At 47.1% G+C, this 13,774-nt stretch overlaps 1 protein-coding gene across 1 annotated transcript in view; it reads left to right on the forward strand.

Moving 5' to 3' along the window:
- CHCHD3 (coiled-coil-helix-coiled-coil-helix domain containing 3) overlaps nucleotides 1–13,774 on the forward strand; it is a 623,849-nt gene that overhangs the window by 244,758 nt on the left and 365,317 nt on the right. Inside the window, exon 4 of the mRNA XM_063926761.1 lies at nucleotides 13,475–13,619. Within this exon, the coding sequence (XP_063782831.1) occupies nucleotides 13,475–13,619 (145 nt within the window). The remainder of the gene's footprint in view (nucleotides 1–13,474; nucleotides 13,620–13,774) is intronic.

Below are 13,774 nucleotides of genomic sequence, written 5' to 3' on the forward strand. Positions count from 1 at the left end.
GCTAGGGCCTTACAAGCTCAGGCACGGTGGGGGCCCGTTCTCAATGAATTTCAGTGCGCAGTGGGCTCACTCGCAAGTAGACCCCTGGATCCTTCAGGTAATATCTCAAGGGTACATATTGAAATTCGAGACGTCTCCCCCTCGCCGTTTCCAAAAGTCGGCTTTACCGACGTCTCCCTCTGACAGGGAGGCAGTTATGGAAGCCATTCACAAGCTGTATTCCCAGCAGGTGATAATCAAGGTACCCCTCCTGCAACAGGGAACGGGGTATTATTCCACACTATTGTGGTACCGAAGCCAGACGGCTCGGTGAGACCGATTCTAAATCTAAAATCTAAAATCTTTGAACACTTACATACAGAGGTTCAAATTCAAGATTGAGTCACTCAGAGCAGTGATTGCGAACCTGGAAGAAAAGGACTACATGATGTCTCGGGACATCAAGGATGCTTACCTTCATGTCAAAATTTACCCTTCTCACCAAGGGTACCTCAGGTTATGGTACAGAACTGTCACTATCAGTTCAGACGCTGCCGTAGGGATGGTCCACGGCACCCCGGGTCTTTACCAAGGTAATGGCCGAAATGATATCCCTTCGAAGGAAGGGAATTTTAGTTATCCCTTACTTGGACGATTCCCTGATAAGGGTAAGATCCAGGGAACAGTTGGAAGTCGGTGTAGCACTATCTCAGGTAGTGTTGCGGCAGCACGATTGGATTCTCAATATTCCAAAATCGCAGCTGGTTCCGACGACTTGTCTTCTGTTTCCTAGGGATGTTCCTGGACACAGTCCAGAAAAAAGGTGTTTCTCCCGGAAGAGAAAGCCAGGGAGTTATCCGAGCTAGTCAGGAACCTCCTAAAACCGAACCAAGTCTCAGTGCATCAATGCACAAGGGTTCTGGGTAAAAATGGTGGCTTCCTACGAAGCAATCCCATTCGTTAGATTCCACGCAAGAACTTTCCAGTGGAACCTACTGGACAAATGGTCCGGGTCGCATTTTCAGATGCATCAGCGGATAACCCTGTCACCAAGGACAAGGGTATCCATCCTGTGGTGGTTGCAGAGTGCTCATCTTCTAGAGGGCCGCAGATTCGGCATTCAGGACTGGGTCCTGGTGACCACGGATGCCAGCCTGCGAGGCTGGGGAGCAGTCACACAGGGAAGGAATATCCAGGGCTTAGGGTCAAGCCTGGATACATCACTTCACATAAATATCCTGAAGCTAAGGGCCATTTACAATGCTCTAAGCTTAGCAAGACCTCTGCTTCAAGGTCAGCCGGTGTTGATCCAGTCGGACAACATCATGGCAGTCACCCACGTAAACAGACAGGGTGGCACAAGAAGCAGGAGGGCAATGGCAGAAGCTGCAGGGATTCTTCGCTGGGCGGAAAATCATGTGATAGCACTGTCAACAGTATTCATTCCGGGAGTGGACAACTGGGAAGCAGACTTCCTCAGCACGACCTCCACCCGGGAGAGTGGGGACTTCACCCAGAAGTCGTCCTCATAATTAAAAAACTCGACAGGTATTGCGCCAGGTCAAGAGACCCTCAGGCAATAGTTGTAGACGCTCTGGTAACACCGTGGGTGTACCAGTCAGTGTATGTGTTCCCTCCTCTGCCTCTCACACCCAAGGTACTGAGATTGATAATATGGAGAGGAGAAAGCACTATATTCGTGGCTCCGGATTGGCCAAGAAGGACTTGGTAACCGGAACTTCAAGAGATGCTCACGGAGGATCCGTGGCCTCTACCTCTAAGAAGGGACCTGCTCCAGCAAGGACCCTGTCTGTTCCAAGACTTACCGCGGCTGCGTTTGACGGCATGCCGGTTGAACACCGGATCCTGAAGAAAAAAAGGCATTCCGGATGAAGTCATCCATATCCTGATCTAAAGCCAGGAAGGATGTAACCGCAAAAACATTATCACCGCAATTGGCGAAAATATGTTGCGTAGTGCGAGGCCAGTAAGGCCCGACGGAGGAAATTCAACTGGGTCGATTCCTACATTTCCTGCAAACAGGAGTGTCTATGGGCCTGAAATTGGGGTCCATTAAGGTTCAGATTTCGGCCCTGTCAATTTTCTTCCAAAAAAGAACTAGCTTCAGTCCCTGAAGTTTAGACGTTTGTAAAAGGGGTACTGCATATACAGCCTCCTTTTGTGCCTCCAGTGGCAATTTGGGATCTCAATGTAGTTTGGGTTCCAAAAGTCACATTGGTTTGAACCACTTAAATCTGTGGAGTTAAAATATCTCACATGGAAAGTGGTCATGCTGTTGGCCCTGGCCTGGGCCAGGCGCGTGTCAGAATTGGCGGCTTTATCCTGTAAAAGCCCTTATCTGATTTTCCATTCGGACAGGGCGGAATTGAGGACTCGTCCTCAGTTTCTCCCTAAGGTGGTTCCAGCGTTTTCACCTGAACCAACCTATTGTGGTGCCTGCGGCTACTAGGGACTTGGAGGAATCCAAGTTGCTGGATGTTGTCAGGGTCCTGAAAATATGTTTCCAGGACGGCTGGAGTCAGGAAATCTGACTCGCTGTTTATCCTGTATGCACCCAACAAGCTGGGTGCTCCTGCTTCTAAGCAGACTATTGCTCGTTGGATTTGTAGTACAATTCAGCTTGCACATTCTGTGGCAGGCCTGCCACAGCTAAAATCTGTAAAAGCCCATTCCACAAGGAAAGTGGGCTCATCTTGGGCGGCTGCCCGAGGGGTCTCGGCTTTACAACTTTGCCGAGCAGCTACTTGGTCAGGGGCAAACACGTTTGCTAAATTCTAAAAATTTGATACCCTGGCTGAGGAGGACCTGGAGTTCTCTCATTCGGTGCTGCAGAGTCATCCGCACTCTCCCGCCCGTTTGGGAGCTTTGGTATAATCCCCATGGTCCTTACGGAGTCCCCAGCATCCACTTAGGACGTTAGAGAAAATAAGAATTTACTTACCGATAATTCTATTTCTCATAGTCCGTAGTGGATGCTGGGCGCCCATCCCAAGTGCCGATTGTCTGCAATACTTGTACATAGTTATTGTTACAAAAATCGGGTTATTATTGTTGGGAGCCATCTTTTCAGAGGCTCCTCTGTTGTCATACTGTTAACTGGGTTCAGATCACAAGTTATACGGTGTGATTGGTGTGGCTGGTATGAGTCTTACCCGGGATTCAAAATCCTTCCTTATTGTGTACGCTCGTCCGGGCACAGTATCCTAACTGAGGCTTGGAGGAGGGTCATGGGGGGAGGAGCCAGTGCACACCAGTTAGTCCTAAAGCTTTCTTTAGATGTGCCCAGTCTCCTGCGGAGCCGCTATTCCCCATGGTCCTTACGGAGTCCCCAGCATCCACTACGGACTATGAGAAATAGAATTATCGGTAAGTAAATTCTTATTATTTTCGCCAATATTTTGTTATCTTGGTTAAGTAGTGTGATTAGGTGTTATAATTCTACCGGCTCCCCATCTTTGTTGGGTTTTGGAAGTAATATAGTGTAAACTTACTGTAGTTAAAGTCAGGATATCGAGCTTGGCTTTGTAAAAGCATTTGGAAGAGAGCGGTCATATCAGTGAGCAAATCCTCTCGCTGTATCTTATTGTATTCACTGCTAAAGCCATCGGGCCCTAGAGATTTTTTTTTTTTTTTTGTATAATCAGTTTTTATTAAAGGTTTTAATTGCATCAACAGATAGGGGGAAAGCTCCCACACAAACACAGGTAGAAAAAACATCGACATCAACAGTGCATATTCGTTAAGTACAAGTCAAATTGAACATATGTCAAAAGGGAAGAGTAAACAACCCTGCGGTAGCGAATTGATGTGTTAGGGATGGTGTCTTCTAAGTGATGTAGGAGATAAATCCATCCTGAATCTATGAGGGCGCTCCCACACCTCAAGAATATGTAGAGTAATAAAATAAAATGAGTCAAAGAATAGGGGCGCCCGAGGGCGATAAGATAGAAGTAGAAAGATGTGTGGGGTAAGAAAGGAAGAGGGTAAGAGAAGGACAGAGGGGGTTAGAAATGTAGAGGTGGGGGGGGGTTACCACTTAATAAGGTTATAGGATGTAGTGAAGAAAAGTTTCAGTTACCATCCAAGGGAGTGGCTAGGTAGGCCTGGGAGGTCTTGTATTCCAACCAAGGGGCCCACGCGGTATCGAATTCACTAGATTTGCCTATTGATGAGAGGAACAAATCCTCCATTCTCATGAAGTAGTTCAGTTTAGTGAACCACGTACGACTCGTGGGTGGAATTTGGGATCTCCACTTGGTTGGGATCACAGCACGTGCTGCATTGCTTAAGTGCCGTAGTAGGGAGTGTTTGTGTTGAGAGATTGGAATTGTTGAATGGTTGATAAGCCAGAATGCAGGGTCATGTGGGATTTGGGTCTTGAGGATGATTTGGGAGATGTGTATAACCTCCCGCCAGAAGGGTTGGATTAGTGGACATGTCCACCAAATATGTAGAAGGGTGCCAGAGGGGGAGGAGCAGCGCCAGCAGAGTGCCGATGAGGAGGGGTACATAGCATGGAGAAGGGAGGGGGGCCTATACCATCTTGTCATGACTTTATATTGAGTCTCTCTTATTTGAACACAAACAGAGCTTGTATGGGTTTTTAAGCATATTTTTTCCCAGTCCCTACTTGACAGAGAAATGCCTAGGTCTCTTTCCCATGCCAACGCATAGGATGGAGCGTCAGAAGGTTGGGTATGGCAGACAATCTTGTATAGAGTGGAGATAGTATGAGTCGGGTCATGGACGGCGACACAGAGTTTCTCGAAAAGGGTCATCTCTCTGGCGGCTTTCTGGAGTCTAGAGCTAGATATCAAGAAGTGTCTTATTTGCAGGAATTTCCAAAAGTCCTGTTGGGGGATGTCCCATTTTGCCCTAAGGTCTGAGAACTGCTTAACTCCAGTTGATGACACCATCTGGCCGACCCTGAACAGGCCTGCTGATGCCCAGTGAGAGAAGTGGGCTGGGTTGATTCCCGGAGCAAATTCAGGGTTGGCCAGGAAGGACGTCAGGGGACCGAATTTAGAAGAGATGTAGGGTAGTGTGCGTAATGATTTCCATATAGCAAGTGTAGGAGTAATGGTGGGATGAGGGTTGAGCAGTTTGGGGGGGGGAGGGTAGCCAGGGGAAAATCTCTGGAAATTGGTGTACGTACAGACCCTCCAACTTCACCCATTGTTTAAGCTCTCGGTATCTCGTCCAATCTATAATTCTATTCAAGAGAATGGCATGGTAGTAATTTTTTATGTCGGGAAGCTGAAGGCCTCCCTTTACAATCAGTTTTGACATTTGGGAGCGACTAATCCTAGGTCTCCTCCGTTGCCAGACAAATTGTTGGATCAAGAGTGAAATAGATCGAAACCAGGTCTCCGGGATTTGGATCGGGAGGGTCTGCATTACATATAATAATTTGGGGAGGGTGTTCATCTTAACTACGTTTATCCTCCCGAACCAGGATAGGAATTTCATATTCCATCTGGAGTAGTCATTCCGAATCGTTTGCAATAGGGGAAGATAGTTCAGTGAGAATAACTGGGACTCTTTAGCGCTCAACTTAACACCTAGGTATGTTATGTGGGAAGGCTGCCATGAGAAAGGGAAAGAGTGTTTGAGGGCTGTAACGGAGTCTGCAGGAGTAGAAATGTTCAGAGCACTAGACTTTTTATAGTTAATTTTAAAATTGGAGAGATGTCCAAATAGGTCTAGTTCTTCCATTAGGTGCGGGAGGGAGTCAGTAGGGTGTGATATTATGGCCAAGAGGTCGTCGGCAAATAAGGCTAGTTTGTATTCGTCATTACCTACGGTGAAACCTTTGATAGCCTGGTTAGCTCGAATGGACCTGGCCAATGCCTCAATACATAGCACGAAAATCAAGGGAGATAGTGGGCAGCCCTGTCTGGTACCATTGGTTATGATGAATGGGTCTGACAGGGTGCCATTTACGCGAACCCTTGCCGTCGGGGAATCATATAGGGCCATTATCCATGTGAGTGCATTAGGACCTAGTCCTATGTGCTCCAGGATAGTTTTCATAAATTTCCAACTAACCCTATCAAATGCCTTTTCGGCGTCAGTAGAGAGCAGAATGGTGGGGATAGAACTATGGGATGCTAGGTGAACAAGATTGAGGATTTTGGTGGTGTTGTCTTTGGCCTCTCGACCCACTACAAAACCTACCTGGTCGTTATGGACCAGGAGAGGGATCAGTCCGTTAAGTCTGTTTGCCAAAATCTTCGCATAGATTTTCAGGTCTACGTTAAGGAGGGAGATGGGTCTGTAGCTGGAGCAGGCCGAGGGGTCTTTGCCCTGTTTCGGTATCACCGACACGTGGGCTTCAAGTGAATCACGGGAAAAGTGGGAGCCAGATGAAATTGAGTTAAATGCACGGAGCAGGAGAGGGAGCAGTCTATCTTTAAACACCTTATAGTATGCTATAGTGAAGCCGTCGGGGCCAGGACTTTTCCCCGGCTTCATAGAGGAGATGGCCTGGTCTATCTCTTGGGTAGTGAAGGGGGCTTCTAGTGTAATAAGCTTCGAAGGTGGAAGAACAGGGTAGTCGATGGACTTCAGGTAGTCCTTTATTTTTTGGTGTAGAAGACGGGGATCTGTATCAGGGGATGTATTCTCTAGATTATAGAGCAAGGTGTAAAAGTGTGCGAAACAGGCCCCAATCTCAGGTGATTTAAATTTGGGAGTCCCTCCGGCGTCCTTCACTGAGCCAATAAATGAGGCTGAGTGTTGGGCTCGTATGGCCTGGGCTAGGACTCGGCCGGGCTTGTTGCCCCACTGGTAGTATTTCTGTTTACATTTACGGATGGAATGGATTATGTTGTTAGAGAGGAGCTTATTCAGCTGGGAGCGGGCTTCTGACAATTCTACTAGGGTCACATCTGACAGGGATACCTTGTGGTACGTCTCGAGGACGTGAATTTTATGTAAAAGACCTGTGATCAGAGACTGTCTCTGTTTTTTTTTGTGGGTGCCTAGTTGTATCAACTTACCGCGAAGGACACATTTATGCGCCTCCCACACGGTGAGATGGGAGACATCACCCGTGACGTTCGTGGCAATATAATCATCTAGAGTTTTGTCTAAGGCTTCTTTACAGAGTGTGTCATATAGGAGGGACTCATTGAGTCTCCAGGTCCATTGTTTGTGAGAGCCGTGAGGGAGGGACAAGGTTAAAGTCACCGGGGCATGGTCAGACCATGTGATCGAGCCTATAGTGGCTTCTATAAGAAGAGGGAGGTGTCTGTGGCTGAGGAATAAATAATCAATGCGGGAGTAAACCCTATGGGGATGGGAGTAGTAGGAGTAGTCACGTCCTGTGGGGTTAAGGGTTCTCCAGGAGTCGGCCAATTGTTGTGTGTGGAGTAGGTGTTTAACGTGGCGGTATTTAGATGCAACAAATCTAGAGGTTTGGGATGAGGTGTCAGTATTAGGGTCCAATGTCCAGTTGAAATCACCACCTAAGACCGTGACGCCTTGCATCAAAGAATCTAGTTTCGGGAGGAAGGAGTTAAAGAAGGATAGTTGGGCCTGGTTAGGGGCGTACATCACCGCAAAGGTGAACATTTGCTCGGAGATCTTGCAAGTCAAAATAAGGAACCTTCCCGGAACCACCCTGTGTAAGGCTACGTCTGAGACATGTAAATTCCTAGAGAAAACAATAGCCACTCCCTTGGATTTGCCACCGGGGTTGTTACTGTAGAACGCTATTGGGAAGTAGCGATTGGTGATAGAGGGGTTGCGGATCCCAACCTTGAAATGGGTCTCCTGCACCAATGCAACGTCTGCTTTTTCAGACCTTAACAGACGCAGAAGACTGGATCTCTTCTCCGGAGAGTTGAGACCACGTGCATTGAGGGACAGTACTTTAATCTTCCCCGGGGTGCTCATGGTGGAATGAAGTAGAACACGTTTCCAGGAACCTCAAAGTGGAGGGAGGAGGAGAGGGGAGAAGGAAGAGCAAGCATGGAAAAAGAAATAAAAGAGAAAGGAGTACAAAAACAATGTAATGACATCAGCAAAAGACCCGCAGGAGAGAGACTGAATCGTAATCCCGTCAGTCTCCCTACCGACAATAAGTCAGAGGCGGGTATTGTGGGGGGAATGGGGGTGAGCCGCAACCCGAACCATGATAACAGCAATAACATATTTAAACTGACACAGGGAAAAGGGGGGGGAGAGAAGGATAAATAAGGGGGGTGGCCGGAGGGGGGACAAGGGCAGCGATAGAGTCCGCCGCCCCCTCCCCTCGCCGGTCAACATATGCAGGAATGTTAACCATTTATCAACAACCTCCCTAGACAACCGGAAAACGATCTGTAACCTCGTCATGTCCCATTCGAGAATGAAAATTACCCTCCCACATTGCTTTAACAGCGAGCATTTCTGTTGGAGGGAATAACAATATCCATCAAAAGGGTCTTTTACAGCTAGGTGGTCTTGGAAGGAGATGTAGTTGACTGGGATCTCCTCCTAGTGCCTCGAACCTCTTGCCATGGTTCCACGTTAGAAGATCGTTTAGGAGGAGGTATGTCCGAAAGAGGAAATTCCCAGTCCGGAATGGACATTGGAGGGAGGCCCAGGGAGGTACAGAAGGGGATGAGGCCTGTGTGGGAGGACAGGGTGTACCATTTCCCCGAGGAACAGGCTTGAAGGTGAAAGGGAAATCCCCAGCGGTAGCGAATCTGACGTTTCCGTAGTTCGTCTGTCAGGGGCTTCAGGGATCTCCGCTGTTGGAGTGTGTACCAGGAAAGATCTTGGTAGAGGCTTATGGAGCTGCCCTTGAAATCGATACCATCAAGTTGTCTGGCTTTGAACATGATTTCCTCCTTCTGGGCGAAATAATGGAGCCGGCAGATAACATCACGAGGCCGGTCAGTGGCGAGGCCCCTTGGTTTAAGGGCCCTGTGGGCTCTGTCAAAAGTGATGACATTATCCGAGCTTGTTCCCAATAGTTCGTTGAATATCTTGGACAGGGCGTCCACTAGCCCAGATTGGGGAACTTCCTCTGGGAGACCCCGGACTCTGATGTTGTTCCGCCTGCCCCTGTTGTCGATATCCGTCATTCTGGATTGTAAAGCTCGGATTTCTTTGGATTGAGCAAGGACAGAGTCTCTCAGCTGGGACACACAGGAAGCGCTGGCTTCTTGGTCTTCCTCTAGGGTAACCACCCGGTCGGATAGGTGTGTGATATCGCTTTTGATGGAGGCGAGCTCGTTCCTAATGGTGTCTTGAAGGTCTTGCTTCGTAGGAAGGGACTTCATAAAGGTCAGGATATCTCGGAGCTCGCGACTGCTAGCTGCCGTAGGGTCAGCCATCTCATCAGCCGGATTTGAGGTCAAAGAAGCTGAAGGAGAGGTAGGGGAGCGGGGAGAGGAACGGCTCTCCATCTGTGGGGAGATCGTAGGTTGAAGGAAGGGCCTCGGGTCAGATTGAGATCTTGTGACTTTTCGTGGTTGATTGTTTTTGCTCCTTTTAGAGTATCTCGAGGTACGTCTCATATTCCGGAAGGGGAACAGTAGGGAGGATGTTTGCAAGTAGCTCAGGGTGTGTCAGGATCAGCAGGATACATTTGGCGACATGGTTCTTAGGAAGCGGTCATCCCCCGTGGCCTGATTTCAGATGACCATCAGGTGGCTTCGGGTAGAGTAGTAGGAAACAAAGGTCCAGGGCAGTACATAGCGATATGTGGGCGTCAGGCAGCAAGAAGGAGAAGCTTAGAGGTTTGAGTAATGCTGCAGATGTGGAGAATGTCGGTGGGAAGAAGCAGATGAGAGCGTTCACGGTATCTCTCCACCGGAGGGGGGTGTAATATGACCTGAGGGGGCCGTTTATAGCGTTGACCCCCGTTCAGAAAACGCGGAAGCGTGTCCCGGACACGGACCAGCCAGCGACCGGGGGGGCTTTACTCAGCGGGGGATGAGGTCTGCAGCTGGGACCAGGAGAGGAGGATCACCGGCTGGGTTCGGGGCTAGCTCCAGCGAGCACTTATGTAGAGGTGAAGTGGGTCTCCTGCAGGGTTTAGTGCTAAAGATGTGTCTGACCTCTGTGGGGGTAGTGATGGAGGGGAGACGGCGTGCAGCTTCAATGCCCTTCCGGGTAGGCTACCATAGTCAGGAGCGGCAGGGCTGGCTGGGGAGTGAGTATTTGCAGAGGGAGCAGGAGAGAGGGGCCTCTCGGGGCCTGTTAAAGGGCTCCCAGGTGAGCTAATCGGGTCCGTGACCCGTGGGCGGGCTGGCGTCTCACTGGAGGTCCCGGCTCAGGCCCAGCGTGTAGGCCTCGGTTCTTTGCGGCTCCGGACAGCGGGTCTTAGGGCTAGGGGTGCAGGGAGAGTCAGCCTCTCGACTTACCCCGTTGTCCACGTCCGATCCCGTCTCCTTCCGGCTAGCGGGTTTGCGGTCTGAGCTCCGGGCGCGTCCGTCGGGTCACGAGCTGTCCGCAGCAAGAGGGAGCAGGAGGTCCCCGTGGCTCGTTTCCTCTTCTGGTGCGGCTCCGGAGGTGCTGGGGATCACTTGTAGTGAGGTGGAGAGGCGATAGGCTCTCGTGGGACGTCCGTCCCGTTCCGTCCAGCCCCAAAATCGAGTCCCAGGCTTTAGGCTAGGGGGAAGGCCGCAATCCGCGGGAGTGCTTTAAAGCACTCCCCGACTCCGCGGGTCCCCTACAGCAGTTGCCAGAGAGTGTTCCCAGGCAATTAGGAGCAGTCTGGGGGTGGTTAGGAGGGTATTAAACCTGAAATGAGGGTTAATTAGGCATGAGCTCTGGGATCCACATGCACTCCCTAGGACATCCCCCTAGAGATTTTTTAAATTCTGAGGATTTAATGGCAGTGCCGACTTCGTCGTCTGACATGTCCGGCTCTAATAGTTCCATCTGTGTGGAGTCTAGTTTAGGTAGGTTTGCTGCAAGAAGCAGAGAGGATGACAATTGGGGATTGTTAGACGTGGAGGTATACAGAGTGGAAAAATATGTATGAAATTATTCGACTATGTCAGAGCTGGAAGTTAAGAATTTGTCTACGTACTTTAATCTTGGAATTAATTTTCTCTTGCTTTGTTGACGTACAACATATGCCAGTAACTTGCCCTTTTTGCCACCCCATCTAAAATAATTGTGTCTGGTGTAGTCCACCTGTATTTGGTCTTCGTTGTTTAAAAACGTCTCCATAAGGCGTTTGTTCTGAGTATACTCGGTCTTTGTAGATTAATTTGGGTCAGTTAAATGTGTGGTATGCTTTATTTAAATCTTGAGTGAGTAAATACATTTTTTCTCTGGATTCTCTGTTAGATATATAAGCAATGATGTGGCCCGCCTTTGACATCGACGAGAAAAGGACAGGGTCATTTTGATGGGTAGAGTTAATGTCTAGGTATCCATTTGGATTATAAGTACTTAATGTATTAATCCTTTAAATATATTAAGTATGAAGGGAAGCACCAGTTAAGATATTTATTGTGGAGTTTTAAGCCTAACTAAATAGGGGCATGGTGCGAGATGAGGATATTTCTGATGTTAGCATGTTGGAATCTTGGAAGAAGGGAGTCAGCAACCAGAACATGATTCTAGTGAAGATGTGTACATGTGAGACCCTCCAAGGGTCTATTCAAATATGTTGGGATAGCAATAGGCGTATTCCATCCTTAAGCCTACGGTGATGTGCTGGAAGTGAGAGAGACCTATCGATGGATGCATCAAATATTAAATTAAAGTCCCCAGAACCCCCTACAATGAGATTTGGAATTACTTTAGAAATCAATAAATTAGAAATTTTAGTATAGAATTCAAAGCTTGGAGCATTAGGAGCATAAATATTAAATATGGTGAAGATTTTGTCGAACAGTTTAACTTTAAGTAGTATAAAGTGACCTTCTGGGTCAAATTCAGAGTCAATAATGTCATATTCTAAGTGTTTGTTCGAAATGATAGCGACCGCTCGTTTCTTACGTGTGTTAGAGGCCAAAACACAGTCCCCTATCTAGGAACCCGAAAAGGCCTTATACCCAATGAGTCTCCTGCAGCAGCACAATATCAGGGTTAAGGGATTTAAGGTGTATAATGACCTTCTTTCTTTTAACAGCTGTGTTCCAATCCCACACTTGTAAAGATTTATAGTGTGTGGTGAGTGATAAAGTAGAGCCATCATCCAGTCCCAGCAAGCTGGCTGATGTAGCTCCGGAGGTATTATTTTTCCTACAAGTTATAATGTAAGGGGGTAGGAATATGATATATTTTGTATAGTAAGGATGGCATCCTCAATGTCACTGTTTCACATCTCGAGCTCAGTAATATGTTTAGTGTTTTCTACCCGTGAAAGGATGTTATTGATTGACAATTGGATGGTATCTAATTTCTTTTCTATGAATGACTGGATATTGTCCAGTTTTTTCTCCAGCTGGCAGAAAAAGGGTGGTTCGTCTTGGGAAATGTCTGAGGCTGGAGAGGAGGATCCAGCCTGCAACAAAGAGGATTGGGAAACCTTGTGTATCCATACGTTTGGAAAGCGGGTTTTTATATTGTTGAGCTTTCTGCCCGTGCTTGTTCTGATTAACCATTCTTGGAGGCAGTGGTTGGGATTTATTTAGAATTTTTTCCATACCATGCCAGGGGTATGGATGTGGGGAAATCTAACTACCAGACGGGTGAAAGCGTGATAACCCCACAGTTGTATTTGGGTTACATTAAGTCAAAATAACTAAAGGTGCATACACACGGTGCTATTGTGCCTAACGGCCGATTTTGACTTTGCGATTTCCCTTGAACTCCCTGGAGTCCAGAACCACCGATATTGACTGTACACACGGTGCAATTCTGGCTATGAAAATTTTGACTATATACAATAGTGACTCTACTAGAAACTAGATTGTACACTTTCTAGTCAAAATTGGCATGCGTGCACAGTCTATTTTTTTCTTGCTAAACCGACCCTGTGGGAGCGTGCATAGTTATCGCAAGCTGTATACTTACGGTGCGATATGTGCTAACTTTTCTTATGACTTTGGCTATATAGTCAAAATCGTATGCACACATCGCACCTTGTGTATGCATCTTAATATTATTTTCTGGGTTCTAGATGTTGCTTACTGCCCAATGCAAGAAAGTAACTTTGAAAATAGATCAGTGACTCTAGATATAAACTATTTAAAGTGATTGGATTCTTATTTTAAAACCATCTTCTAAAATACTCCTGATCCGAATGTCAAATGCTCAAAGTTATAAACACAGAATTTACGCTGTCCACCTTTGTTACTTAATGCTATTTATCTGAGTTCTTGGTTGTTTGCTGCGTATCTCTCAACATTTCATATGGCTAAAGATGGACTTTTAAGATTGTTATCAAGTCTTGCATGTTGCCTAGCAGATGAATTACAATTAAACATTGTTTTCTAAACTATAAAAATAAGACATTCACTAAAATCGCCTGTGAAATTTGCATACAGAGAATTGTTCAGACATTTTCTTATTTACACAGATTAGAACATGGTGCACTATTGATGCAGGAGGAAATAGGAAAGACTCTAGAGCGAGAACGAACTGCTTCCACTGAGCAACTTACTAGAGCTGTTCTGCGTGAGAAAGCGTCCACTGAGGAAGAACGATTAAAATCCAGAACCTTTGTAAGTATTTGATTCCTATCATTTGGCCTTCATTTTGTTAATGGCTTTGTTACAGGGATAACATTTACCAAATTGGCAGGTTTAAATATAATTTTGATGGTAAGATTTCAGTTTCTTGTCTGTAACAGAAGAGATTCTAGTTTTAGCCACTGAAA

This window comes from Pseudophryne corroboree, chromosome 6, assembly GCF_028390025.1.
Source record: "Pseudophryne corroboree isolate aPseCor3 chromosome 6, aPseCor3.hap2, whole genome shotgun sequence".
NCBI lineage: Eukaryota > Metazoa > Chordata > Amphibia > Anura > Myobatrachidae > Pseudophryne > Pseudophryne corroboree.